General features: G+C 37.8%; 1 protein-coding gene across 4 annotated transcripts in view; it reads left to right on the forward strand.

Moving 5' to 3' along the window:
- The first annotated feature begins 10,838 nt into the window (after positions 1-10,838).
- Positions 10,839-26,706, forward strand: part of WDR19 (WD repeat domain 19) — a 112,701-nt gene continuing 96,833 nt past the window's right edge. For 3 of the 4 annotated variants that reach the window (XM_060655225.2, XM_060655223.3, XM_060655224.2), the window contains exons 1-4: positions 10,839-10,917; positions 13,284-13,375; positions 13,905-13,970; positions 16,046-16,171. In XM_060655225.2, the coding sequence (XP_060511208.1) occupies positions 10,912-10,917; positions 13,284-13,375; positions 13,905-13,970; positions 16,046-16,171 (290 nt within the window). In that variant the 5' untranslated portion in view covers positions 10,839-10,911. The other variant, XM_060655226.3, reaches the window with a different exon arrangement.

The following is a 26,706-nucleotide window of genomic DNA, read 5'->3' on the forward strand; positions in this document are numbered from 1 at the left end:
AAGACCAGAAGTCTAAAAGATAAGTTGGAGACAAAAATATAAGATGATCAAACAATACTGGAATTTACTGGAAATGTAATGTGTAATAAAGAACTCTATATCTTTATTTTTAAAACCTGAATTCTACCTAAATCTCCTATTCCTTTATCTGTATTTAGTATAAATGTCATTATTTCCCATTCCCAATCCCATATTCTCTCTCTCTTCATCTTGGAAACTCTCCCTTCTCTTTGTCTCTCTCTTTCTCTCTGTGGAAAAACATTTTTCTGATATTATAGCAAATTATGTTCATTTTAGTTCCGTATCCTTTTGACAAGTTTCCTGCGATCTTTCCTAGTTTTTACAGCAGATTCTGAAAATACTACTTTTTCATAATGCCATGCTTTTCCAAATAAATTAGAGGTTTCTGAAGACTGCTATAATAATAGCTATTTATTTATACTTAAATAAGCAATCAATTTAAAATTGTATAGCTGAAACAAAAATAGCTCTGTGCATTCTAGAATTACCCCTCTCACAGACTGTAAAATGGCTTGACTAACTCTTCAATGAATCTCTCCTGGATAAGTGGACATCAGATCCTTTCCCAGAGGGACAGGCTTAATCAAGTTCCCGACTCTTAAATTTTAGAGTGGGAAGCTGGATTTCCCTTCTTTCCCAAATATTCTTTTATAAGAGATTTTGCATTCAGGAAAGGACTCAAGCATTTGCAAAGGATACAAATATTTCCAGAAGACTACAACAAAAATATTTTTATTCATTTTCAAGTTCCATTGTAGATAAGAAAAATGAAGCTAATAATTATTGCTGCAATAGCCAATCATACTACATGCATAAATGTATCAAATTAACATGTACACCTTAAATCTACACAATGTTATATGTCAAATATATTTTGATAAAAAAAGTGAAGCTAAGGAAGTTACGTACATTATCCAAGTTACTAAGTGGTTATTACTGGGTTCAAATTGCCTGGTCTGCATCTTCCACTGTCCTTCATTATCTCTCAACATCCCTTCTCCTCCCTACTGAAACCCTACCTATTCTGTCAGCCTAATGAGAAAAACAAGAATAACAAAAAATAGAAAACCAGGCGTTAATTAGGATCCCTGTTTCATAAAAAATAATAACCAAATGCTTCTTGCAACTTAAAAAGAATAAATTGAAATCTTTCAGAAGGCATGTACTAGGAAAAGTATTGTAGCTTTGCAAACTTAATCAGCATAAAAAAGAATACAGGCTGTTTGAGTCTAACATATGACAAAAAGTGAAAGAGAATTAGTAAACGATCTGGAGATCAGTGGCCTTGAAGAGCAGTCCACAGATGGGCATAATCAGCATCACCTGGGAAGATGTTAGAAATGCAAATTTTCTTTTAATTTTTTTAAAAAAAGAAATGCAAATTCTCCAGATGCACCCTAGACCTACTAAATCAGAGACTCTGGGGGTGGGGCCAAGCAATCTATTTCACCTCCCTCACCCTCCCGCCAAGTGATTCTGAATTATCACACTGAATTTATCACATACACACTAAAGTTACAGAACCAGTGATCTAAATGATTCAGACTCAAAAGCACCAGAAGAGAGTTGAAGAATTGACGTAACCTGGTATGGAGAAACTAAAACTCCACTTATTAGGATTGTATGCTTTTCTATTTTCAGTACTGAGCAGCCTAATAGGTGTGGTATATTTTTTACTTGACCTAAGTAAATGTGTTAAATACACACACCTACCATAATTATAAATGCATAGTAAATAGGTACACGTAGTGGCAAAACCCAGAAGGAAATACACAAAAAAATAAATGTTGATAGTGGGATTCTATGTGTTTTTTTTTTCTCTTTTTAACTAATTTAATTTTATCTAAAATCAAATGAGGGTAGGTATTGTTATCCCCATTTAATTTTTTTTTAATTTTTTTTTTTAACGTTTATTTATTTTTGAGACAGAGAGAGACAGAGCATGAATGGGGGAGGGTCAGAGAAAGAGGGAGACACAGAATCTGAAACAGGCTCCAGGCTCTGAGCTGTCAGCACAGAGCCCGACACAGGGCTCGAACTCATGGACCGCGAGATCATGACCTGAGCCAAAGTCGGACCCTTAACTGACTGAGCCACCCAGGCGCCCCTGTTATCCCCATTTTAAACTTCAGAGCACACATTCAGAGGAGGTAATTTGCCCAAGGTTAAAACACTAGGGCTGCCTGGCTGGCTCAGTTGGTGGACTGTGCAACTCTTGATCTCCAGGATGTGAGTTCAAGCTCCATTTTATGTATAGAGATTACTGGAGAATAAAATCTTAAAAAAACAAAAAGACACACAAAAAAACTAGTAAATGTCATGAACTGTGTTTAAAGTGGGAATTTATGGCCATGTTCAATTTGCTATTTTACAGAATGCAGTCCTTAAAAGAGTCATATCATTTTATAATTGAAAAACATTTAAATATATAAACACATATGAGGACGCAATACACAAAAATTAAAATTTTGAAATATCCAAATGTGTTTAATATTCATATTTAAAGCTAAATATGCAATGACCATTACCAGCTTTGTTACATTACTAAGTTATTGCAATGTTAGAAAAATTATGTTCACAAGCCTGCATATGTTCTCAGCCAATTTATTGAAAACATACCAAAACTGACCACAGAGTTATGTAATTTTCACCAAACTTGAGATAAAAGTGAATATTAAAAATGAAAAACTTGGGGCAGGGGGGCAGCTAGGTGGCTCAACTGGTTGAGCGACTGACTTCCGCTCAGGTCATGATCTCACGGCTCCTGGATTCGTGCCCCATATCGGGCTCTGTGCTGAGAGCTTGGAGCCTGGAGCCTGCTTCAGATTCTGTGTGTCTCTCTCTTTCTGCCCCTCCCCCACTTGCGCGCTCGCTCTCTCTCTCTCTCTCTCTCTCTCTCCCAAAAATAAATAAACATTAAAAAAAAACCTAAAAAAACAAAACAAAACTGAGGCACCTGGGTGGCTCAGTTTGTTGAACATCCAATCCTTCATCTCAGCTCAGGTCATGATCCCAAGGTCGTGGGATTGAGCCCCGTGTTGGGCTAGTTGCTGAGCGTGAGGCCTGCTTAAGATTCTCTCTCTCTCTCTCTCTCTCTCTCTGTCTCTCTTTCTCTCTCTTTCTGCCCCTCTCTCCCTGCTCATGTGCTCTCTCTCTAAAAAAGAAAAAGAAAGAAAGAAAAGCTAAGATAACATTACAGTTTTATAATACGGTGGAGAAAAGATAAATGGGTACAATATATCATGAAGTGCTAGCATTCTTTTTTTTTTTTTTTTTTTCAACGTTTTTTATTTATTTTTGGGACAGAGAGAGACAGAGCATGAACGGGGGAGGGGCAGAGAGAGAGGGAGACACAGAATCGGAAACAGGCTCCAGGCTCCGAGCCATCAGCCCAGAGCCTGACGCGGGGCTCGAACTCACAGACCGCGAGATCGTGACCTGGCTGAAGTCGGACGCTTAACCGACTGCGCCACCCAGGTGCCCCAATGAAGTGCTAGCATTCTTAAAAGGCTTGAAGTAAGGTCCTTTGGCTGGACTAAGAATAGTTGAATGGGCAATATTAATCATAATAAAAATAGAATGAGTAAAGTCAGTGAAACTAAGAGAAGTATGCAAGTTACCAAGATCTTGTATGTGGGGGGAGAAGACCCCTCCCAAAAAAGAAAGACAAAATAAGGAGATTAATACAGAATATCTGCCTTCTTGCCAACACCGGAATGGTGAGCCAAGAGCATATAGCAGCAGTTTGATCAAAATTGAATGATTTTTTTTTTTCCTGAAACTGAATTGAGTAACTGTAAGTTGCCCTGGCCAGAAGACTCCTTTATAATAAAAGTACATGTGGTAGAGTAACCTCAACACTAAGTGGATGTCTGGAGAAGAGTTTGGGCCAGGTCTAGTGTAAAAGAAGATTCCCATTTGATACCATATGCAAAAATAAATACTATATATTAAAGACTTAAATGTAAAAAATTAGAATTAAAAAAATCATTCAAGAAAATCTATAAGCAAGGGAAAACTTCAAAACCAAGGCTAGAACCAAGTAGCTGTTTTTAAAATACTTCTTAACCATACAAGATTATGCAAAAGATCCCTTACAAATTGACAAAAAAAGACAACCCCACAAAATTAGTGAATATTGTTAAATAATGTGCAGAAGAGCACAGATGACCAACGGAAAAGTGAACTCATTAGCCCCCAGAGAAATACAAATTAAAATGACAGTGAATATCATGTAAAATGGTATCTCATTGTAGTTTTCATTTACATTTTCCTGATGACTAATGATGTTGAGCAACTTTGTATAGGTTTATTAGCCACTCATATGTCTTCTTTGGAGAAACATCTGTTCAAATTATTTGCCCATTTTTAATGAAGTTATGTTTTTATCATTGAGTTGTAAGATTTCTTTACATATTTTAAATACAAGTCTCTTATCAAATATATGATCTGCAAATATTTTCTCCCAGTCTGTGGGTTGCCTTTTCACTTTCATGGTGGTGTCCTTTGAGGAACAAAAGTTTTGGTTTCTATGAAGTCCACAATTTTTTTTTTTTCTTCTGTCATTTGTGGTTTTGGTGTCATATCCAAGAAACAATTGCTTAAACCCAAGCAATGAATTCCTGTGTTTTCTTCTAAGAATATTATAGTTTTAACTATTGCATTTATGTCTTTTATTCATTTAATTTTTGTGTATTCTATGAGGTAGGGATCCAATTTTATTTTTTGCATGGATATCCAGTTGTCCCAACACCATTTGTTGAATTTAATTCTTTCCCCCGTTGAATTATCTTGACAATTTTGTTGAAAACCAGCTGGCCACAGACGCATGATTTTATTTCCAGTCTCTCGATTCTATTCCATTATCTATATAACTATCCTTATGCTAATAATACACTGTTTTGGTTTTGTAACTTTGCAGTAAGTTTTAATTTTTTTTTAATCTTTATTTACTTTTGAGAGAGAGAGACAGAGTGAGAGCAGGGGAGGAACAGAGATAGAGGGAGACACAGAATCCGAAGCAGACTCCAGGCTCCAAGCTGTCAGCACAGAGCCTGATGTGGGGCTCGAACCCACAAACCGTGAGATCATGACACCAGCCGAAGTCGGACGCTCAACCGACTGAGCCACCCAGGCTCCCCTGCACTAAGTTTTAAAATAGAAAAATATGAACCCTCCAAATTTGTTCTTCTTTTTCAAGATTATTTTGCATATTCTGGGGCCCTTGAAATTCCTTATGAATTTTGGGATCACCTTGTCAATTCACCTCAAAAAAGATAACTGGGATTTTAATAGAGATTTTATTGAATCTGTACATTAATTTGGGGAGTATTACCATCTTAAGAATACTAAGTCTCTGATCCATGAATGTGGTATGTATTCACATTTATTTTCTTCTTTAATTAAGCAGATTTTGTAGTTTCTAGTGTACAAATCTTGTACTTTTGTTAAATTTATGTATTTTATTTTAATGCTATTATACATAGATTTTTAAAAATGTTCACTTTTGGATTGTTCATTTCTCATATAGAAAAATGCAATTGAGGGGCGCCTGGGTGGCTCAGTTGGTTAAGCGTCTGACTTTGGCTTAGGTCATGATCTCGTGGTCTGTGGGTTCAAGCCCCGCATCGGGCTCTGTGCTGACAGCTCAGAGCCTGGAGCCTGTTTCAGGTTCTGTGTCTCCCTCTTTCTCTGACCCTCCCCTGTTCATGCTCTCTGTCTCTGTCTCTCTCTGTCTCAAAAATAAATAAATGTTAAAACAAAATTTAAAAAAAAAGAAAAATGCAATTGACTTTTTGTGTGTTGATCTTGTATCCTGCAAACTTGTTCAACTCATTTGTTTATTATAACGATTTTTGTGTATTCCTTGGAATTTTCTATGTACAAGGTAATGACATCTGCACAGTTTTACTTCTTCCTCTCCAATCTAGATGGTCTTTATTTCCTTTTCTTCAATAACTCCCCTGGCTAGAACCTTTAATACAATGGTAAGTACAAGTGGCAAGAGTGGATATCCTTTTTTCCCCCCTAAGCTTAGGGAGAAGGCATTCAGTCTTTCACCATTAAATACAATAGTAGTTATATGATTTTTTTTTATAGATGACCTTTCTCAGTTTGAGGAAATTACTTTACATTCCTACTTTATTGAGTATTTTTATCATGAATGAATGTTGAGTTTTAAGGGTTTGGGATTTTGTCAAGTATTTTTCTGTCTATTAATGTGATCATGCATTTTTGTCCTTTATTATGTTAATATTGCATGTTACATAAATTTATTTTCAGATATTGATTTATGCTTGCATTCCTTGGATAAATTTCACTTGGTTGTGATGTACATTTTTTTTTTTAATATATTGCTGGATTTAATTTGCTGGTCACTTTCACTTTTGAAAAGATCTATTTTCTGAGTATAGAATTCTGTATGGACAGCTTTTTTCTTTCAGTCCTTTAGTATGTTGCTCCACTGTCTTCTGACTTGCAGGATGTCCAACAAGAAGTCTGCTCATTTTCTTATCTTTGCTTCTATGTGCATATATCTTCTTAATCTGGCTTTTTTTTTTTAATTAAAAAAAAGTTTTTTAATGTTTATTTTTGAGACAAAGCATGAGTGGGGGAGGGGCAGACAGAGGGAGACACAGAATCTGAAACAGGCTCCAGGCTCTGAGCTGTCAGCACAGAGCCCGACGCAGGGCTCAAACTCAAGAACCGTGAGATCATGACCTGAGCTGAAGTCAGATGCTTAACCAACTGAGCCACCCAGGTGCACCCTTAATCTGGCTTCTTTTAAGAATTTCTTTCATCACAGGTTTTAAATAATTTTTTAGTTTTTTTTTTTTTTTCATGTTTCTTATGCTTAGTGTTCATTGAGTTTTTGGATTGGTGGTTATCATTTTCATCAAATTTGGGGATTTTTTTCAACCTTTACTTTTTCAAATATTCTATTCTTACACCCCAGCTCCTTCTGGGACTCCAATTACACATAAATTAGGCTCTTGATGTTTTTTCACAATTCCATGATACTCTATACATCTCTCAGTGGTTGCCTTTGGGTTTTTTGGGGAGATGGGGGTGCAGGAGGGCACAAGGGGATGTTTATGTTGCCATATCTTTTTTTTTTTTTTTTTTTTTTAATTTTTTTTTTTTCAACGTTTTTTATTTATTTTTGGGACAGAGAGAGACAGAGCATGAACGGGGGAGGGGCAGAGAGAGAGGGAGACACAGAATCGGAAACAGGCTCCAGGCTCCGAGCCATCAGCCCAGAGCCTGACGCGGGGCTCGAACTCACAGACCGCGAGATCGTGACCTGGCTGAAGTCGGACGCTTAACCGACTGCGCCACCCAGGCGCCCCTATGTTGCCATATCTTGAAGTTCACTAATCTTTGTTTTTGCTGGCATGGTTGGATCCATAAGTCACATGCCTAAACTCTTTAGCAATTCATTGTCTGTCCATACCTTTGACCTTGTTTCCAGAAAATGCTATCTGGATAGGCTGAGAATTTTCCAAATAACCAAGTGCTGATTCTTTTGTGTTTGGCAGTTCACTCTCAACTTATCTCCATCCTCTCACGTTTTACCATAAGCAGCAAGGAAAAACTAGGCTGTGCCTTCAAACACCTTAGTTGTAAATCTCCTTAAATATGTAAGTTTATCACTTACAAGTTCTGCTTTCCACCCAACACAATAAAATTCAGCCAAATTATCTACCACTCTATAACAAGGATCAACTTTCCTCTAGCATCCAATAACATGTTCCTTACTTCCATCTGAGACCTCAACAGAAGCATCTTGACATTCCTATTTTCAGCAACATTCTGTTATGACAATCTATGTATTCTCTAAAAACCCCAGAAACTTCCTATTTGGTTCTCCTGTCTGAGCTTTCATCAGAAGTACCTTTAATGTCCACATTTCAGCCAACAATGACTTCAAAGCAATTTAGGTTTAATACCAAGTACCTCAAAATTCTACCAGCCTCTATTCATAAGCCATTTCTGCATTTTAAATATTTGTTACAGTAGCACACCACTTTCTGGTACCAATATCTGTATTAATTTCCTAGGGCTGCTGTAAAAAAATACCTCAAACTGTGTGGCTTAAAACAACAGAAATTATTGTCTCACAGTTCTGGAAGCCAGAAGTCCAACTTCCTTGGCATTCTTTGGGTGCAGCTGCATCATTCAATCTCAGCCTCTGTTGTCACATGGCATTCTCCCTGTGTGTCCTCCCTCTTCTGGTAAGTACATAAGTCATATTAAATTAGGGCCATGCTAATGGCATCTTAATTATATCTGCAAATACCCTATTTCCAAATGAGTCCATATTCACAAGTACCGGGAGTTGGGACTTCAACATATCTTTCTGAGGGACACAAACTTATCAACAAAACCAAAATTTATTTTTTGAAAAGGTCAACAAAATTGACATATTTAGCTAGGAAAAATGAGAAAACACTCAAGTTGCTAAAACCAGGAATAAAAGAGGAGATGTCACTATTGACCTTCCAGAAATAAAGAAAAGGAATACTGTGAACAGTATGCCAACAAACTGGATACCCTAGATGAAAAGGACAAATTCCTAGAAAGACACAAATTATCAAAACTGACTCAAAAAGAAGTAGAAAATCTGATGAGACCTATGACAAGATATGGAACTTGTAACTAAAAAACAAATTCCCATAAAAAAAAAAAAAAAAAACAAAAAAACCAGTAAGCCTAATTACCTATCTTTAAGTTGATTTCTTTCAATTCTTCATATCCTTACTCTATCACTTTACATTAACTTCCTCTTCTGAGACAAACCCAACAGTCTAATAAATAATATCTACTTTGAATCTCTTGAAATGCTTTCCTCTGGTTTGTAGGACTCTACACTCTCCTGAGTTTAATTTTTCTGCCCTAATTGTATTTCTCCTTATGTAGACTTCTCCTAAAGGGTGGCAGAATATGCTATTCAAAAATAAACCACTTTGACATAAGGATTATTTTGAGCCAGAAGGTACCTAAAAAAACAGCAGATGCAAGAGTATTCTAATCTTCTTCTTCTGAAAACAGGGCATTAAAAACTCCCATGTGAAAGATACCCTCCCTATACAAGAAGCAAAATAGCATCCTTATCAAGAAGCTGAAATTGAGAGTCTATACAAACAGGCCTTATTAAAATTACTTTTCTTTAGCCTCACCATATCGTTTAATTGCTTTCCCACAGTTGCCACGCTTTGTTCAACCTAATTTAAAAGTATGTATGTAGGTGTCATCATTTCTTTGGGTCTTTCCCTTAGGATGGCTCCCATGTCAGCTAACACATAAATTTGTAGTGTTAATTTATCTTAATAAATTAATTTCTGTTAATCTGTCTTAGGTCAGGTCTAGCTGAAAAAACCCTAAGGGGGTAGAGGTAAAATTTTGTCTTCCCTATGTTGCATCCACACGACTCCTGAAACAATGCTACGGGCACCAGTGACAGTCACAACAAAGTTTATTACAATGAGAGGCAAGGCCTACCGATCGGGACCAATACTCTCCCCGAACAGCCGGGGTACAGAGTTTTTATAACCGATCACATCGTTTTATCATCACTTGGGAACAGAACAAAGAAACAGTTTCCAGATGAGTTAGAAACAGTTGCCTAATGAGGTGTTTACTTTAGACTTTCTGCCTCTAAGTTGCAACCAGTGGATCTCCTTGACCCTGCCTCTGATGCTCTTTTCTTTGAACTTTTGTTTCCTTAATTGGTGAAGCCTAATTTACAAGCGTATGAGGCGTAGTTTACCAGAGCAAAGCAAGGCTGTTATCTCTTAACCTTCAGTGTCCACACAAAGCTGTTATTTTTCAAGCTAAGCATTAGCCCTACACTACAATTTAACCCTTACACCTACATTTCTCAAACCTAAAAAGTCCCATTCACTCTTTTAGACGTTGCATGGCCAATTTCTGAACTTCTGCTTCTCTAACCTTTTTGTTTTTCAGTCACCTATTGACATCTTCATTTTAACGAATAGGTCTTGCACCTGAAACTAAAGGGAAACGTAAATTAAACAACACCCCCACGCCAGGGAACAGTACCCTACTTGAGAATGTAACACCCATCATTAGTTCTTTGAAATCATTTCATTTCCTGCAGGTCAATAAGATTCCTACCTAATGATGAAAAGAAAAGGGTGGATTGTTCAGCACTTTCAGACATTTTGGCAAAAGAAGTACTTTCATATGCTAAATAATAACGCACAGATCTATGGTAGGGCATACTATTTGGAGAAAAGCTGCCAGGTCCAAAGTCTAAAGAAGCAATTAGTGCTCATTTTCTTGCCCAATTTAGTTGTCCTATTAACGCCTTGAAAAAAACCTACTTCTCACATCCTATTTCTTCTAGACCAGAAGCCTGGAAAGGAAAAAAAGATGACACACGAGCCCATCCAAGTCCTCTTTGCGCTGTGTAAGAGTATTTGCCCCAAGAGCAAATTCCCGTTTTCCTTTCATCCAACATCCAGTGCCCTTTCGTTTTCTTGATTCTCAGGCGCCCCGAACCCGCCACCATGGGCATCTTACTAACCAGCAGACGAAATTTACGCAGGCGCCTTTCAGGGCTCACAGAACCCACCTCCCTCAAGCAAGTCCCCGGGATTCATCCAATCAGAGCTCAACCAGGAAATCATGTAGCCGCAAGACCTCCTGACGCGAGTCGGCCTACGTCCGCCAGAGTCACGTGATTCCAGTCCGCGCCTCCCGCCCTCCCCTGAGGAGGACCCCCACGAGGCACCGCCCTTCAGCTAGTGCTCGCTGATTGGTTACTGTTCCTGCGGTCTCCTGGGTGACGGGAACGCGTTAGCCCTCTTGGTGGAGGCCCGCTGCGCCTGCGCATTTGCCAGATCGCGCGGCTGCTCGAGCCTTGAGATGAAGGTAAATAACTTACAAACCCCCGGGGGTGGGGGCGGGAAAACGCGACCACTGGCTCTTAGCCCGCTGAGCGTCATTTTGAGGTTAGGAGCCTGTGCCCTCTCCCCCGTCCTGAATGCATTAGAGGAGGGGGGAAGAGAGCCGGTGGCCCGCGGGGAGGAAAGCTGCAGCGAAGTTGAAGGAAGGAGGGAAAGGAAAGAAAACTGGAGAGGAGGAGAAGGCGGAGAGGGAGGCCTCATTTCTGGCACCGCGAACCGAGTTGAAGTGGTGCGGGCAGAGGGAAGGCGGGCATGGCCCGAAATGAGCAGATTGGATCAGAAGAGACTAGGAACTTCACACCGCGGAAAGAGCGGTCTGCGTTTGGGAGGTTGCGGTGAAATTGACTGGATTGGGTGTCACCAGCCGCTGCTTTTCCTGCAGCTGAGCCTCTAGCAAGCCGTACTCAGCGCCTTTAAAAGAGTGAAAAGCTTCCGAAAGAATAATGTCAAATTATATCGCCAGTGACTGATCTAATGTAGAAATCACTCAGTGGCTAATGTACATTATTCACGGAGAAAACTGCACTTGCACACGCAGGTCTCCCTCGAGAGCATCATCCTCTGCACGCACCGTTCCTAGGTTTGGGCTTCTAGTGAACCCTATTCCACGTCAGTGGCTACTGCCGATCCACCTATCCGCTTTACTACAGCGATAGTGCAGCCCTGATCTGACAAGAAATGGATAGCTCAGTTTAAAAAGTAATTAAGTCGTAATGACTCCTCGTGGCTATTAGCGTGGAAATTGGAATTGACCGGTAATCATCACATTTCTAAAGCTTCACAATTCTAAAGCTTCACTTCACGATTTATGAAGTATCAGAAGGGAGAAGATATTATTCCTGGTTTACAGTTGAGAATTTTGTGCTTGAGGCAATTTGAGCTACTTGTTTTAATTAAGCAGTGCAGCTAGTAAGTAAAAAGCAAAACCTAAATCTGGTTTTCTTGTTGTGAAGCTAGCACTTTTCCTGTGTACTGTATATGGAGCATGTATATATAGCTCCACTGAAGAAAAATAATCTGTAAGGTCACAACTAGAAGAGCGCGACCATGAAGCTAATGAAATTTAAGGATGCATCGCTTGAATAAAGGGGTTCTAGGTCATGTTGTCACAAAATTGCAAAAGATGCCTTTATGCTTTTTTTTTTTTTCCTTCAAGGTGTTTTCCTGCTCCACAAAATGTGAATGCACCTTTGATTATAGAGGTTCACCTGTTTTCAATAGAGGTGGATTTCATCCACTTAACACACCAAATGCCTATTGATTGGTGTTTAATTTTGAGCATTGGATGAGTTTTGTGTAGCCACTAGCCTTACCAAGCCAGCTGTAGTATTTAAACTTCATATGCCTAGATATGGTCTATGATTTAACCTAATTATTTATAATTTAACCTAATAGTAAAATCTAAATTTTTTCATTCAAGCTTATGTTCTTAATAGTTTTAGATCAATATTGTTTGATATAAATTTAATGTGAGCCAATGTAATTTAAAAATTTTAGTAGCCACATTAAAATGTTTTAAAAGAAACAGGTAAGATTAATTTAAATAATATACTTTATTTTATCTAGTATATCCAAAATATTGTTTCAATATGTAATCAATATAAAATATCAATGAGATAGTTCACATTTTTCATAGTCCTTGAAATGTGTATGTATTCTATATTTACAACACATCTAAATTCATACTACCTACATTTCAAGCCCTTAATAAAATTTCAAGTCCACCTGTGATTTGTGGCTTCCATATTGGATACCCCAGTTCTTGACTAAGTGAAAAGAAAGGCTTCTCAGCTGATACACTGTCTACCCAATAGCAAAATTAAGCACTTAATGATGAAGTAAGTATAACTAATGGGTAAAGGAAGAAAATAATTTTGAATGAAGGATAGACATTTGTATTTTTATCACGCTTAAGATTTTTTAAATGGTAGTTTTGTTAAGTTTAAAAACTCCATGCCATGCTAAACTCCACTTAGCTAATGATTATTAGCTAAATTCAAGTTTAAGTTATTTTACTCTTTAACATATAAAACATTAAAATTATAATTTTCATGAAATTAATATTCAAAACATTTAAAACCAAATTTTATAACTGCTTTCCTATGTGTACTAAGGTCCATACTTTAACAGCCAAAGTGTGGAAATTTTTTGATTGGTTGGTTGATCTGATTAGTCATTTTGTTTGTTATATTATTGACTTTTTCTGGATAAGTTCTAACAATAAGCCTTTACCATACTGAATTCTACTGTTTTCATGATCGTGTTTTGGTGTCTTTGACCAACCCTTAATTGTATGTTTTGAAAATATAAAAATTGCGTTTGCCTTTTTAGCGTGTTTTCTCACTGATAGAAAGGACTGGGCTTGGCACACCAATACAATTCACCTGGCAAAAAACATCAGGAAACTACCTTGCAGTAACAGGGTAAGAAATCAATGAATGCTTTAAGTAAATCATCCTGACTTCAGAGGCTTGTATGCCTGTATTACCACACCATTTGTTTAGTAGAAGTTCTTGTATGGTGGTTGTACAGTGGGAAAAGTAATACATTCATCTTCATTAACATCACAGTTCAGGGGCGACTGGATGGCTCAGTTGGTTAAGCATCAGGCTTTTGGGTTTTGGCTCAGGTCATGATCTCACAGTTTGTGAGTTTGAGCCCGACTTTGGGCTCTGCACTGATGGCGGAGAGCCTGCTTGGGATTGTCTGTCTCTCCTCTCTCTCTGTCCTTCCCCTGCTCTCTCTCTCACTTTCTCTCTCAAAAATAAATAAATAAACCTAAAAAAAATCACAGTTCATAAAATCTTTTCCCTGGTAATAACTTTGTAGGTACAAATTATGAAACTGTCATGAGAGATCACTGAAATCACTTGAATGGCAGCTTAATTTTTTTAATGTATATAAATAAAAAGAAACACTTAGATTATGTTTTTGTGTTCTAATTGCTTTTAGAGCTGATCATATTGTGAAAATCTTTGATCGCCATGGTCAGAAAAGAAGTGAAATTAACTTACCTGGGTAAGTACAGGGGTGGGTCAAAAACTTTTTCAAGCTTTGTTTCCTAAAAGATAAAAACAGTATTGCCTTAAAACTATAATCAAATAGAATTTTACCACATATATATAATCTGTATCTCCTCTTTTGCTTTTTTTATGGCAAAGAGATTTTTTTATACATAAGTTGTTAGTAAAACATGTAAACAGATAGAGTTGATATTTATAACCTCCATACATTCACAGGGAAGCCTTAAAGTATAATTATAAATGAGTCTATATGGAAGAATACTTATTTAATTATAAATAAGCCTGTGTGTGTGTGTGTGTGTGTGTGTGTGTATAGGCAGAGAAGATAAATCCACATCCCTATAGCATTTCACAAATTGTTGGAAAATAGTTACTTTCCACATACTTTTTAAATGACAAAGACATTCTGTTTTCAGGAAATCATTCTAGATTACACAAAATATAACTTAAGCATTTTTGATGATTCTTTGTAAATTACCTGTATTATTTTATTGATAGTCTCAATGGTTATTAAGGTGTGTAGAGTTCCTCATCTAAATGGTCTTATGCTGCCATGCTTTTTTTTTTTTTTTTAATTTTTTTTTTATTTATTTTTGAGACAGAGAGAGACAGAGCATGAATGGGGGAGGGTCAGAGATAGAGGGAGACACAGAATCGGAAGCAGGCTCCAGGCTCTGAGCCATCAGCCCAGAGCCCGACGTGGGGCTCGAACTCACAGACCACGAGATCGTGATCTGAGCTGAAGTCGGACACTCAACCGACTGAGCCACCCAGGCGCCCCGCTGCCATGCTTTTTAAATTCATGTCTGTTTTCTTTGGTTTACTGCCACCATCTTTGCAAAGGTTGTTTTACTTCCGTTGGTCTCTGACAGCCTTTCCCACCTCCTTCTCTGCCCCACTCACCTGATGCCACCATTTTGGTGTTTCCCATCACCTCTTAACTGTTGCTTTTGTTTTCTATATTATGGAAAACAGAAGTCAAAATAGTTGTAATTATGTCTAAAAACAAAAAGGCACTTAGTAAGGACCTTCTTTGAGTAAATTGTATGGGGTTTTTGCATGATCTCTGTGACCTCTATTGGTTATATGTTAGCTATATATATATTTTTTACCTCTGAATTATTTTGCTGTATTTATCATAGTTAAATTCAACTGACAGAGGATCTGCAGATAAATAAAATAGCTTTATGTATTGCCTTTGTTAGATGATTTTATCAAAAATTTGAAAGCTTCCCTCTTCCAAACTCCCCTAATCTCTGAAAATATTAGAGAAAATTAATTTTGAAGAATAAAGTGATTGAAATAATTGTCTTAACTATAAAACTGAGTATGGCTTAGCCGATATCCAAGAGCAGAGTCTCAAAATGAAAATCAGAGAAGAAAAAGTTAATTCTCAAGGAAGTTTTTGAATTATGATAAACACTTTGGAATAATTTTCAATTGTAACATTTTTAAAAAAGCATTTCCTATTTATAACTTTTGTCATTTTAATCAAATCACTCTAATTCTGTTATAATATAAAATGAAAATAACATTTCTTACCACTTCAAAATCCAGTTTTTCCATTATTTGTAATCCCACATCTACCCAACCGTGATCTGTTTTATACCCAATTTGTGTAGATATAACTTCATTTTTTATCAGTACCTTCTCTTTCTCTGTAAATCTGAAGTGACCTTTTGACATTTGGTCATACAAATTACCTCTTGATTCCAGATGTGATTTCTTTGTAGAGGTACTTGATGAGTTTGTCTTACCAAAAGGCCAGGTTCTTTATAGGATCTAAGAAAAATCTGCTAACTTACTATGTGTAATTATATTTAATGTAGTATATATAAATTATATTTAAAATAGAATTTAAATTCTTCCCATTCTCTCAATAACAACAAAAATTTTAACTTAGTGTAATCTAAGCAGTGAATAGTGAATTGTATTTCTCACTTTAGAAAGTTTATGACCTATTCAAAGTACATTGGTCTTGCTATAAATAAAAATCACAAATAGATTTTTAAATTTCTTTCCCTTGCTGTAAGAAAATGTATAGTGATATTTTGCTTTCTTTTTTAAAAGTAACTGTGTTGCTATGGATTGGGATAAAGATGGAGATATCCTAGCAGTGATTGCAGAGAAATCTAGTTGCATTTATCTATGGGATGCCAACACAAATAAAACCAGCCAGTTAGACAGTGGCATGAGGTAAGAATAACTTTTTTATTTTAAATCTTCACTTAGAAATATGATTATTTGGAGGCACCTGGGTGTCCAACTCTTGGTTTCAGCTCAGATCATGATCTCATGGTTCATGAGTTTGAGCCCTATGTCAGGCTTTGTGCTGACGGCACAGAGCCTGCTTGAGATTCTGTCTCCCTCTCTCTGCTCTTCCCCAGCTCATGCACATGCATGTGCGTGTGCTCTCTCTCTCTCTCTCTCTCAAAATAAAAAAGAAAGAAATATGATTATTTGTAGGTTTGATACTAACAATACTTACTGCTATCATTATAAAAATGCATTTGTGAGTTATTATGAAAGAAAGTTCATTTATTTTTTATTGTTACATATAATTCTATTGATTTTGCCCAATTAGAGTAAAACTGTTATAATTGTAAAATATAAATAGCTTCTTAAGAAGTTGCTTTCTATGGAACAGACTAAAATGTACAAAGATGAGACAAAATATCTGAAAAATCTGGAGATAGGATTGGCCGCAGGCATGGCTGGATCTAGGGGTTCTAGTGATGCAATCAAGACTCTAGCTCTTAGCTCTTCCTTTCTCTGTATTGACTTATTCTAAATCAGACTGTTTCCATGGCTACTGCCAGCTATTGACTTACATTATATCATTCACAGCAAGTTATGCCAAAGAGAAGAGCATATCCCATCACATTACCCTGTCCACTCAGTTACTCAAAAGTTCCCTGAGTAGGGTACACAGTGCCATGGGATTGAAAATCCCACCAGGTGAAGAGTGGGATGAAAGGTGGGACAGTTCCCAAATGGAAAATACATTTGGAAAACAGAATGAATTACAGGTCTCTGCTAAAATAGAAACCATTTTGACATATGGAAAAGCAAATTTTATTTAACAACTGAAACTTGGTAGTTCAACCTTCAACAAGTTGCTTAACCTCTCTCTAAATCCCAAGTTCTTCTTTTATATGGAACGGGTATAGTAATAATATCTGCCTCATGGTGTCATGTGGCATGCAGGTAGGCCACACACACACTATAAGACTATAAATTTCCAATTTACCAAGGAATAATAATAACCCAGAGGAAGAAAGGTGGCCATGCAGAACAAGACCAAAGGTAACCTTAGCATAGTTTTCCTTTCCCTCAAAATTGACTCATGAGGTGTGCATTCACAGTTGATATTGTCTGCCCATTATAAAGTCTTAACATTTCTTGCTCTGTCCTTTTACACTTGGGGTATGCATCACTTTTCAAAAGATTTGAAGTACTTTCTGTTCTTCCATTCAAGAGAATATTTATAAACATCAAGTACTGGTTCTTGAACCAAATTCAGCATCAGTGAGACCACATTCTCTCCTGAAGAAAAAAGCATAATTTCCAGTGTTTCAGACTGGTGTATGTTCCTCTGCTGTCTATCTTCCCACAGATTCATTTCCTCATATCATCTCAGAGTTGTGAGGTTTAATTGTGTGTCATGCCTGGGCATGAAACCAAGAACTGAGTGAATGGTGGATGTTATTGTAATTATCATTAAGGTGGAACCAATTAAATATTAGTTAATATTTAATGTCTAAAGGTACTATTTAGCTTGCTCACAATTCTTTCTGTTCATGTTTTCTAAAAAGCAGACTCCCAAAGAGGATTGAGTGTATGAGATTTATTATAAGAAATAACTGGGGGGGAACCTTGAGGGGGCAGGTTAGAAGAGCCACCAGACCACAGTGCATATCTGACCCTTGTGAAGTGGAGAGGGAAGGAAGAAAGGTTAGGTAGAAATGTCTTAGACTGCAGCTCAGTTCTAAGAAAGGTCAGCTAGGCCTCTGGGGAGACTTTAAGCCAAAGTAACCCATCAGAGAAATCCTGTGTCTCCTGGGAATGGGCCTCAACAGTATCCGTGTCCACTCAGTTACTCTCTGGAAGTAGCCTGTGGGAGGGCGTGGGCCCCAGCAGATTGAGGTGATGGATTCCAGTGCCAAGCATCTGGGGACATTGGTCAGTTACACTTTCCATAGCTGGAGATCTGAGAGACATTCTCACAGCTGTCATGCCTGCTTAAACATTAAGAGAAACATGCATATTGATCTTTTAAAAATATATGCTTAATACATGAAACCCAGCAGCCTGGTATATTAGTACTTCTTATTAGAAGTAATTAAAGAAAACAATTTTAAGTTTATTTATTTTTTTAGAGAGAGAGACAGCATGAGCAGTGTAGGAATAGAGAGAGAGGGAGAGAGAGAATCCCAAGCAGGCTCCTCACTGTCAGTACAGAGTCTGATTCAGGACTCAAATTCACAGACCCTGAGATCATGACCTGAACCAAAATCAAGAGTTGGATGCACAACCGACTGAGCCACCCAGGTGCCCCCAGAAGTAATTTTTTTAACTACACATTTACTACATCCTTCTATTGTTACAACTAACTTTTTATATACTTTAGGTGAACTTTTGTCTCCTAGGTATCAAATGTTCTTGAAACCAGTGTTATTTTCTGCAGTGAATGGCCTATCAGTGGTTCTCAAACTTTAGGTGCATCAGAGTGCTTATTAAAACACAGATAGTTGGGCACCAGAGTTTCTCACTCAGTAGGTCTGGGGTAGGATCAGAGAAGTGGCATTTCTGAAGTTCCCAGATGCTGCTGCTGGTCCTGTGATTGCATTTTCAGGACCACTTTTCTATACCCATTGTGATTTCTTTCCTCAATATATGGAGAGGAGTCTACTACTTTCCAAGGAGTCCTGATTCCATGTAGTAAAGAATTATATAAAAGTTCAACCAGTAGATCCTAGAATGTACATAAGAACTGGTGGTAGGCAAATGTGCTTTCTACCTCTTTCTAAGTGAGCTACCCTTGATAGTGACAGAGTTGGGAGAGACAGAGAATAACAGTGGAATAGGAGAACCCTAGGCTCACCTTGTTCCATGAATAGAACTAGATAACTATCAAAACATCCTAAATACCCCAGAAATCGACCTGAAGACTTGACAGAACAGACTCTACAACTAAAGGGAGAGAAGAGGCCACATTGAAAAAGATAGGAAGTGTGGAGACATGGTTTAGTGGAGAAATGGATCCTGGCTGCTGTGAAGGGGAAGGAGCGTGGTCATGGAGAAGGGCAACTGAGAGAGGAGCATATAGGGGAATGCACAAGGAGAACATTTCCCCAAAGCCATTGGCTTGGAAAATGAGAAGGGCTGACTTTCATGAGTTCTTGCAACCAATGGGGCTTAAAGCCTGGAGTTTTGAAGGTCAACAGGCTTCACTAGGATAGAGCCTAGAGAGTACTGCCCTGCTCCTTGAGAGAAGGCGGGTAAACAACCTGGGGCATACAGCATGGCAACAGCAATCTGAAGAGAGACTGGGCCACAAAATTGGGAGATCATTTGCTCTTCTTAGAGCATGTCCCCGAGAGACAGCATTCATGGAGATACATCTCCAGGAACAAGGAGCTGGTCAGTGCCATTTCTCTCTCCACAGCATAAACACAGTCACCTGTGGAAGCAGTGCAGCATGGATACTGGCTGCCTAACTTATATTAAGCACCCCCTGTGCTCCAGTGGAACTGCTTTTCTCAGTCACACCTCAGTCCCAGTGTGGCAGGGCACTCCCCCAGAAGACCATCACAAACCTCTGCCCACACCATGTCTCCTAAGCAGAGAGTGCTGCAGGGCCTCAGTTCTGGTGGAAGTAGTGACAGATCTCATTTCACAAGCAGACTAAAACTTGCCACATCAGATCAGGGACCAAACATTGTGCATAGAAGTCAAGCAGAGCCCTGCAGATGACTCACTGAAGGATAGGGCAGCCAAAACACAACAGCACAGTGCATGCACACACACTGGAAGCACTCCCTGAAGCACCAGGCCCTGAGTGCTATGTGATGTCTTCTTTATAAGACCATTAGTTTCAGGAGCAGAAGACTTAACTGGCTTTAATAGCACACAAAAGAAGGCAGAGACTTAGAAAAAAATGAGAAGACAAGGAATTTATCCCAAACAAAAGAACAAGATAAGGTCACGGCCAGAGATCTAAGTGAGATAGATATAAATAACATGCCTGATGGAGAATTTAAAGCAACAATCATAAGGATACTCACTGGGCTTGAGAAAAGAAGACATCAGTGAGACCCATCCCATAGAGACAAAAGAGTTAAAAAAAAAAAAAAAGAATCAGATGAAGAGTGTGATAAATGAGATTAGAAACACACTGGACAACAGGCTGGAAGACTGAGAGGGACAAATCAGTGACCTAGAAGACAAAGTAATGGAAAGTAATGAAGCTGAACAAAAGAAGAGTTATACAACATGATAATAGACTTGGGGAGCTCAGTGACTCCATCAGATATAATAACATTCCCATTATAGAAGTCCCAGAAGAAGAAAAGAGACAAAAGGGGGCAAAAAATGTATTTGAAGAAATAATGGCTGAAAACTTACCTAATCTGGGGAAGGAAACAGGCATCTAGATCCAGAGGCACAAATAACTCCCATCAAAACCAACCAAAGCAGGCCTAATCCAAGACATACTGTAATTAAATTGCAAAATATAATGATAAAGAAAAGATATTAAAGGCAGCAAGACAAAAGTCCTTAACTTGCAAGGAAAAACCCATTAGGCTAGCAGAAGATTTTTCAACAGAAATTTGGCAAGCTAGAAGCGAGTGCATGATATCTTCAAAATGCCGAACAGGAGGAGCACCTGGGTGGCTCTGTCGGGTAAGCCTCCAACTTCAGCCCAGGTCATGATCTTGCAGTTCAGGAGTTCAAGCCCTGCATCAGGCTCTGTGCTGACAGCTGAGAGCCTGGAGCCTGCTTTGGATTCTGTGTTTTCCACTCTCTCTGCCCTCCCCCCACTTGCACTCTGTCTCTCTCTTTCAAAAATAAATAAACATTTAAAAATTTTAAAAAAAAGTGCTAAGTGCTGAACAGGAAAAATCTGCAGCCAAGAATGCAGCAAGTCTATCATTTAAAATAGAAGGAGAGATAGAAAATTTCTCAAACAAAACTAAAGGAGTTCGTGACAACTAAGCCAGCCCAGTGAGAAATATTAAAAGGACTCTTTGAATGGAAAGGAGAAACCAAAAGTGACAGTATAAAGACAGGAAACACAAAAACAGTAAAAATGAACATTTCTATAAAAAAATCAGTCAAGGAACTCACAAAAAAAGGATATAAGATATAATACCATATACCTAAAACTTGGGGAGGAGAGGAGAAAAGAATGGGTTAAAATTTAATCAACTATCAACTTAATATAGACTGCTATTTGCAAAAGAGGTTTTATACAAACCTAATGGTAACAGTATATCAAATGCCACTAATAAACATGCAAAGAATAAAGAAATCCAAATATATCACTAAAGAAAATCAGCAAAAAATGAAAGAGGGAAAGACAAGAAAGAATCAGAAAATCTCCAGAAACAATTACAAAACAAGTAGTAAAATGACAATAAATAACACAACTATCATAAATTACTGTGAATGTAAATGGACTAAATGCTCCAATCAAAAGACATAGGATGTTATGGGGCGCCTGGGTGGCTAAGTCAGGTAAGCATCTAACTCTTGATTTCAGCTCAAGTCATAATCTCACAGTTTGTGGGATCTAGCCCCACATCAGCCTCTATGTTAACAGCGTGGAGTGTACTTGGGATTCTTCTCTCCCTCTCTGCCCCTCCCCTGCTTGCATGTGTGCACTCTCTCAAAATAAACATTAAGAAAAAAAAGACATAGGATGTCAGAATGGATAAAAAAGCAAGACCCATCTATATGCTGCATATAAGAGACTCATTTTAGACCTCAACACATCTGCAGATTGCAAGTGAGGGGATGGAGAAACACTTATCATGCAAATGGGTGTCAAAAGAAAGAGTAGTAATACTTTTATCAGACAAACTAGACTTTATTTATAATTTTTTTAAATGTTTATTTTTGAGAAATAGAGCTACAGCGTGAGTGGGGCTGGGGGTGGACAGAGAGAGGGAGAAACAGAATCCGAAGCAGACTCCAGGGTCTGAGCTGTCAGCAGAGAGCCCAATGCAGGGCTTGAATTCCTGAACCACGAGATCATGACCTGAGCTGAAGTCAGACACTTAACTAAGACACCCAGGCACCCCTAGGCAAACTAGACTTTAAAACAAAGACTGTAACAAGAGACAAAGAAGGACCCTATATAATAATAAAGGGGACAATCCAATAAGATTTAACAATTATAAATATTTGTGCACCCAGCATGGGAGCACACAAATATATATAACAATTAATAGCAAATATAGAGGAACTAATCGATAATAATACAATAATAGGGGACTTTAACACCCCACTTACATCAATGGATCATCAAAAAAATTTTTAATGTGAGGGAGGAAGACAGGGAATCTGAGTGGGCTCTGTGCTGCCAGTGCAAAGCCCGATGTAGGGCCCAAACCCATTAGCCCTAAGATCATGACCTGAGCCAAAGTGAGACACTCAGCCAACCTAGCCATCCAGGCACCCCAAAGGATAGATCATCTAAACAAAAAATCAAAAAGGAAACAATGGCTTAGAATGACCAGATGGACTTAACAGATATATTCAGAATATTCCATCCTGAAATAGCAGAATACATATTCTTTCAAGTGCACATGGCACATTCTCCAGAATACAGAATATATTAGGTCACAAAATGGGCCTCAACATATACAAGAAGACTGAAGTCTTACCACGTACCTTTTCTGATCACAATGCTGTGAAACTAGAAGTCAGCACAAGAAAAAATTTGGAAAGACAACAAATACATGGAGATTAAATAACATGCTACTAAACAATGAATTGGTCAACCAGGAAATAAAAGAAATTAAAAAAGCACATGGAAACAAATCAAATTGGAAACAAAATGGTGTAAAACCTTTGGGATGCAGTAAAAGTGGTCCTAAGAGGAAAGTATATAATAATCCAGGTGTACCTCAAGAAGCAAGAAAAACCTTAAATAACCTAACCTTACACCTAGCGGAAGCTAGAAAAAAGAACAATAAATGAAGCCTAAGCCAGCATAAGGAAAGAAATAATAAAGATTAGAGCAGAAATAAATGATGTAGAAACTAAAAAAAAAAAAAACAAAAAACAAAAACAGTGGAACAGAGCAATGAAAGCAAGAGCTGATTCTGTGAGAAAAATAAATAAAATTTATAAACCAAAAAGAAAAGAGAAAGAGCCCAAATAAGTGAAATCACAAATGAGAGAGGGGAAATAACAACTAACACCACAGAAATACAAACAATTATAAGAGAATATTATGAAAAACTATATGCCATCAAATTGGACAAGCTAGAAGAAATGGTTAAATTGTTAGAAACATGTAAATTACCAAAACTGAAACAGGAAGAAATAGAAAACTTGAACAAACTGATAACCAGCGAAGAAATTGAACCAGCAATTTAAAGATTCCCAACCAACAAAAGTCCAGGACCAGATGGCTTCACAGGCAAATTCTAGAAAGTATTTAAAGAGGACTTATGGCCTAGTCTTCTCAAACTATTTCAGAAAAATAGAAAAGGAAGGAAAACTTCTAAGTTCATTCTATGAGGCCAGCATTCTTTTGATACCAAAACCAGATAAAGATTCCACTAAAAAAGAGAACTATAGGCCAATATCCCTGATCAACACAGATGCAAAAATTCTCAATAAAATACCAGCTAACTGAATTCAACAAAACATTAAAAAATTATTCACCATGATCAAGTGGGAACTATTCCTGGGTTGTAAGGATAGTATTTGCAAATCAATCAATATGATACATCACATCAATAAGAGAAGGGATACGAACCATATGGTTGTTTCAATAGATGCAGAAAAAGCATTTGAGAAAGAACAACATCCATTCATGATAAAAATGCTCAACAGAGTGGGCTTAGAGGAAACATACCTCATAATAAAGGCCACATATGAAAAACCCACAGCTAACATCCTCTTCCATGGGGAAAAACTGAGAGCCTTTCCCCCAAAAGTCGGGAGCAAGACAAGGATGTCCACTCTCAAACTTTTTTTTTTAATTTTTTCAATGTTTATGTTTGAGAGACAGAGACAGAGCTTGAGTAGGAAAGGGGCAGAGAGGGAGGGAGACACAATCCAAAGCAGGCTCCAGGCTCTGAGCTGTCAGCACAGAGCCTGATGTGGGGCTCAAAACCACAAACTATGAGATCATGACCTGAGCTGAAGTGGACACTTAACCAACTGAGCCACCCAGGTGCCCCTACTCTCACCACTTTTATTCAACATAGTACTGGAAATCCTAGTCACAAAAATCAGACAATAGAAAGAAATAAAAGGCATTTAAATCAATAAGGAAAGAGTAAACGTTCCATTATTTGCAGATGACAAGGTACTATGTGTAGAAAATCTGAAAGACCCCACCAAAAAATTGCTAGAAATGATACACGAATTCAGTAAAGTTGCCAGATATAAAATCAATGTACAGAAATTGGTCACATTTCTGTATACCAATAATGAAGCAGAAGAGAAATTAAGGAATCAATACCATTTACAATTGCACCAAAATCCTAGATACCTAGGAATAAACCTAAGGAAAGAGATGAAACACCTGTACTCTGGAAACTATAGAACACTTCCGAAAGACATTGAAAATGACACAAAGAAATGGAACATTCCATGCACATGGATTGGAAGAACAAATATTGTTAAAATGTCCATACTCCCCAAAGGAATCTACACGTTTAATGCAATCTGTATCAAAATACCACCAACAATTTCACAGAGCTAGAACAAACAATCCTAAAATTCGTGTGGAACCACAAGAGACCCTGAATAGCCAACCTTGAAATAGAACAGCAAAGCTGGTGGCATCACAATTCTGGACTTCAAGCTATATTACAAAGCTGTAATCATCAAGACAGTATGGTGCTGGCACAAAAAAATACACATAGATCAATGGAACAGAATTGAAAACCCAGAAATGAACCCACGATTATATGATTAATTAATCTTCAACAAAGCAGGAAAAAATGCCCAGTGGGAAAAAGACAGTGTCTTCAACCAGTGGTGTTGGGAAAACTTGGATAGCAACATGCAAAAGAATGAAGCTTGACAACTTTCTTACACCATATGCAAAAATAAATTCAAAATGGATTAAAGACCTAAATGTGAGACCTGAAACCATAAGCATCCTAGAAGACAGCACAGGCAGTAACTTCTTTGACATCTGCTGCTGCACCTTTTTTTTTTAATTTGAGAGAGAGTGTGTGTGAGAGTGCATGGGGGAGGGGCAGAGGGAAAAGGAGAGAGAGAATCTTAAGCAGGCTCCACGCCCAGTACAGAGCCCAACATGGGGCTCAATCTCACAACCGTGAGATCACAACCTGAGTCTAAATCAAGAGTCAGATACTAGGGGCGCCTGGGTGGCTTGGTCAGTTAAGTGTCTGACTTCCACTCAGGTCATGATTTCATGGTCTGTGGGTTCGAGACCTGCATTGGGCTCTGTGCTGACAGCTCAGAGCCTGGAGCCTGCTTCAGATTCTGTGTCTCCCTCTCTCTCTGCCCCTCCCCAGCTGTGCTCTCTCCCTCTCAATAATAAATAAATAAACTTAAAAAAAAATTTATAAAAAAAAAGAGTCGACACTTAACCAACTGACCCATCCAAGCACCCTGCAACTTCTTTCTTGATGTCTCCTGAGGGTAGGGAAACAAAAAATAAACTCTTGGGACTACATTAAAATAAAAAGCTTCTTCACAATGAAGGAAACAATCAACAAAACTAAAGGCAACTTATAGAATGGAAGAAGATATTTGCAAATGACATCCAATAAAGGGTTAATATCCAAAATATATAAAGCATTTATAAAATCCAACACCTAATAATCCAATGAAAAAATGGGCAGAAGACATACAGATGGCTGATAGACACATGAAAAGATGTTCAACGTCACTTATCAGGCAAATCAAAACTACAATGACACATCACCTCATACCTGTCAGAATGGCTAAAATAAAAAACAATAGATGTTGGTGAGGATGTGGAGAAATGGGAACTTTGGCGGGAAGGCAAACTGGTATAGCCACTGTGGAAAATAGTATGCAAGTTTCTCAAAAAGTTAAAAATAGAACTACCCTGTGATCCTTCAATCATACTACTCTAAGTATTTACCCAAAGAGTACAAAATCACTAAATCAAAAGGATATGTTCACCTTGATGTTTATAGCAACATTATCTACATTAGCCAATTATGGAAACAGTGTTCCATTGATTGATGAATGGATGAAGAAGATGTGGTATATATGTATTTATGTATATACATAAACCCAACGGAATATTACTTAGCCATAAAAAAGAATGAAACCTTGCCATTTGCAGTGACATTGATGGAGCTAGAGAATATAATGCTAAGTGAAATAAGTCAGAGAAAGACAAATACCATATTATTTCATTCATATGTGGAATTTAAGAAACAAGCAAAACAAGAAAAGAGAGAGAGAGAGAGAGAGAGAGAGGCAAACCAAGAAACAAACTCTTAACTATAGAGAACAAACTGATTGTTACCAGAGGGGAG

The sequence above is a fragment of the Panthera onca genome, chromosome B1 (assembly GCF_046562875.1).
Source record: "Panthera onca isolate mPanOnc1 chromosome B1, mPanOnc1 haplotype 2, whole genome shotgun sequence".
Taxonomy (NCBI): domain Eukaryota; kingdom Metazoa; phylum Chordata; class Mammalia; order Carnivora; family Felidae; genus Panthera; species Panthera onca.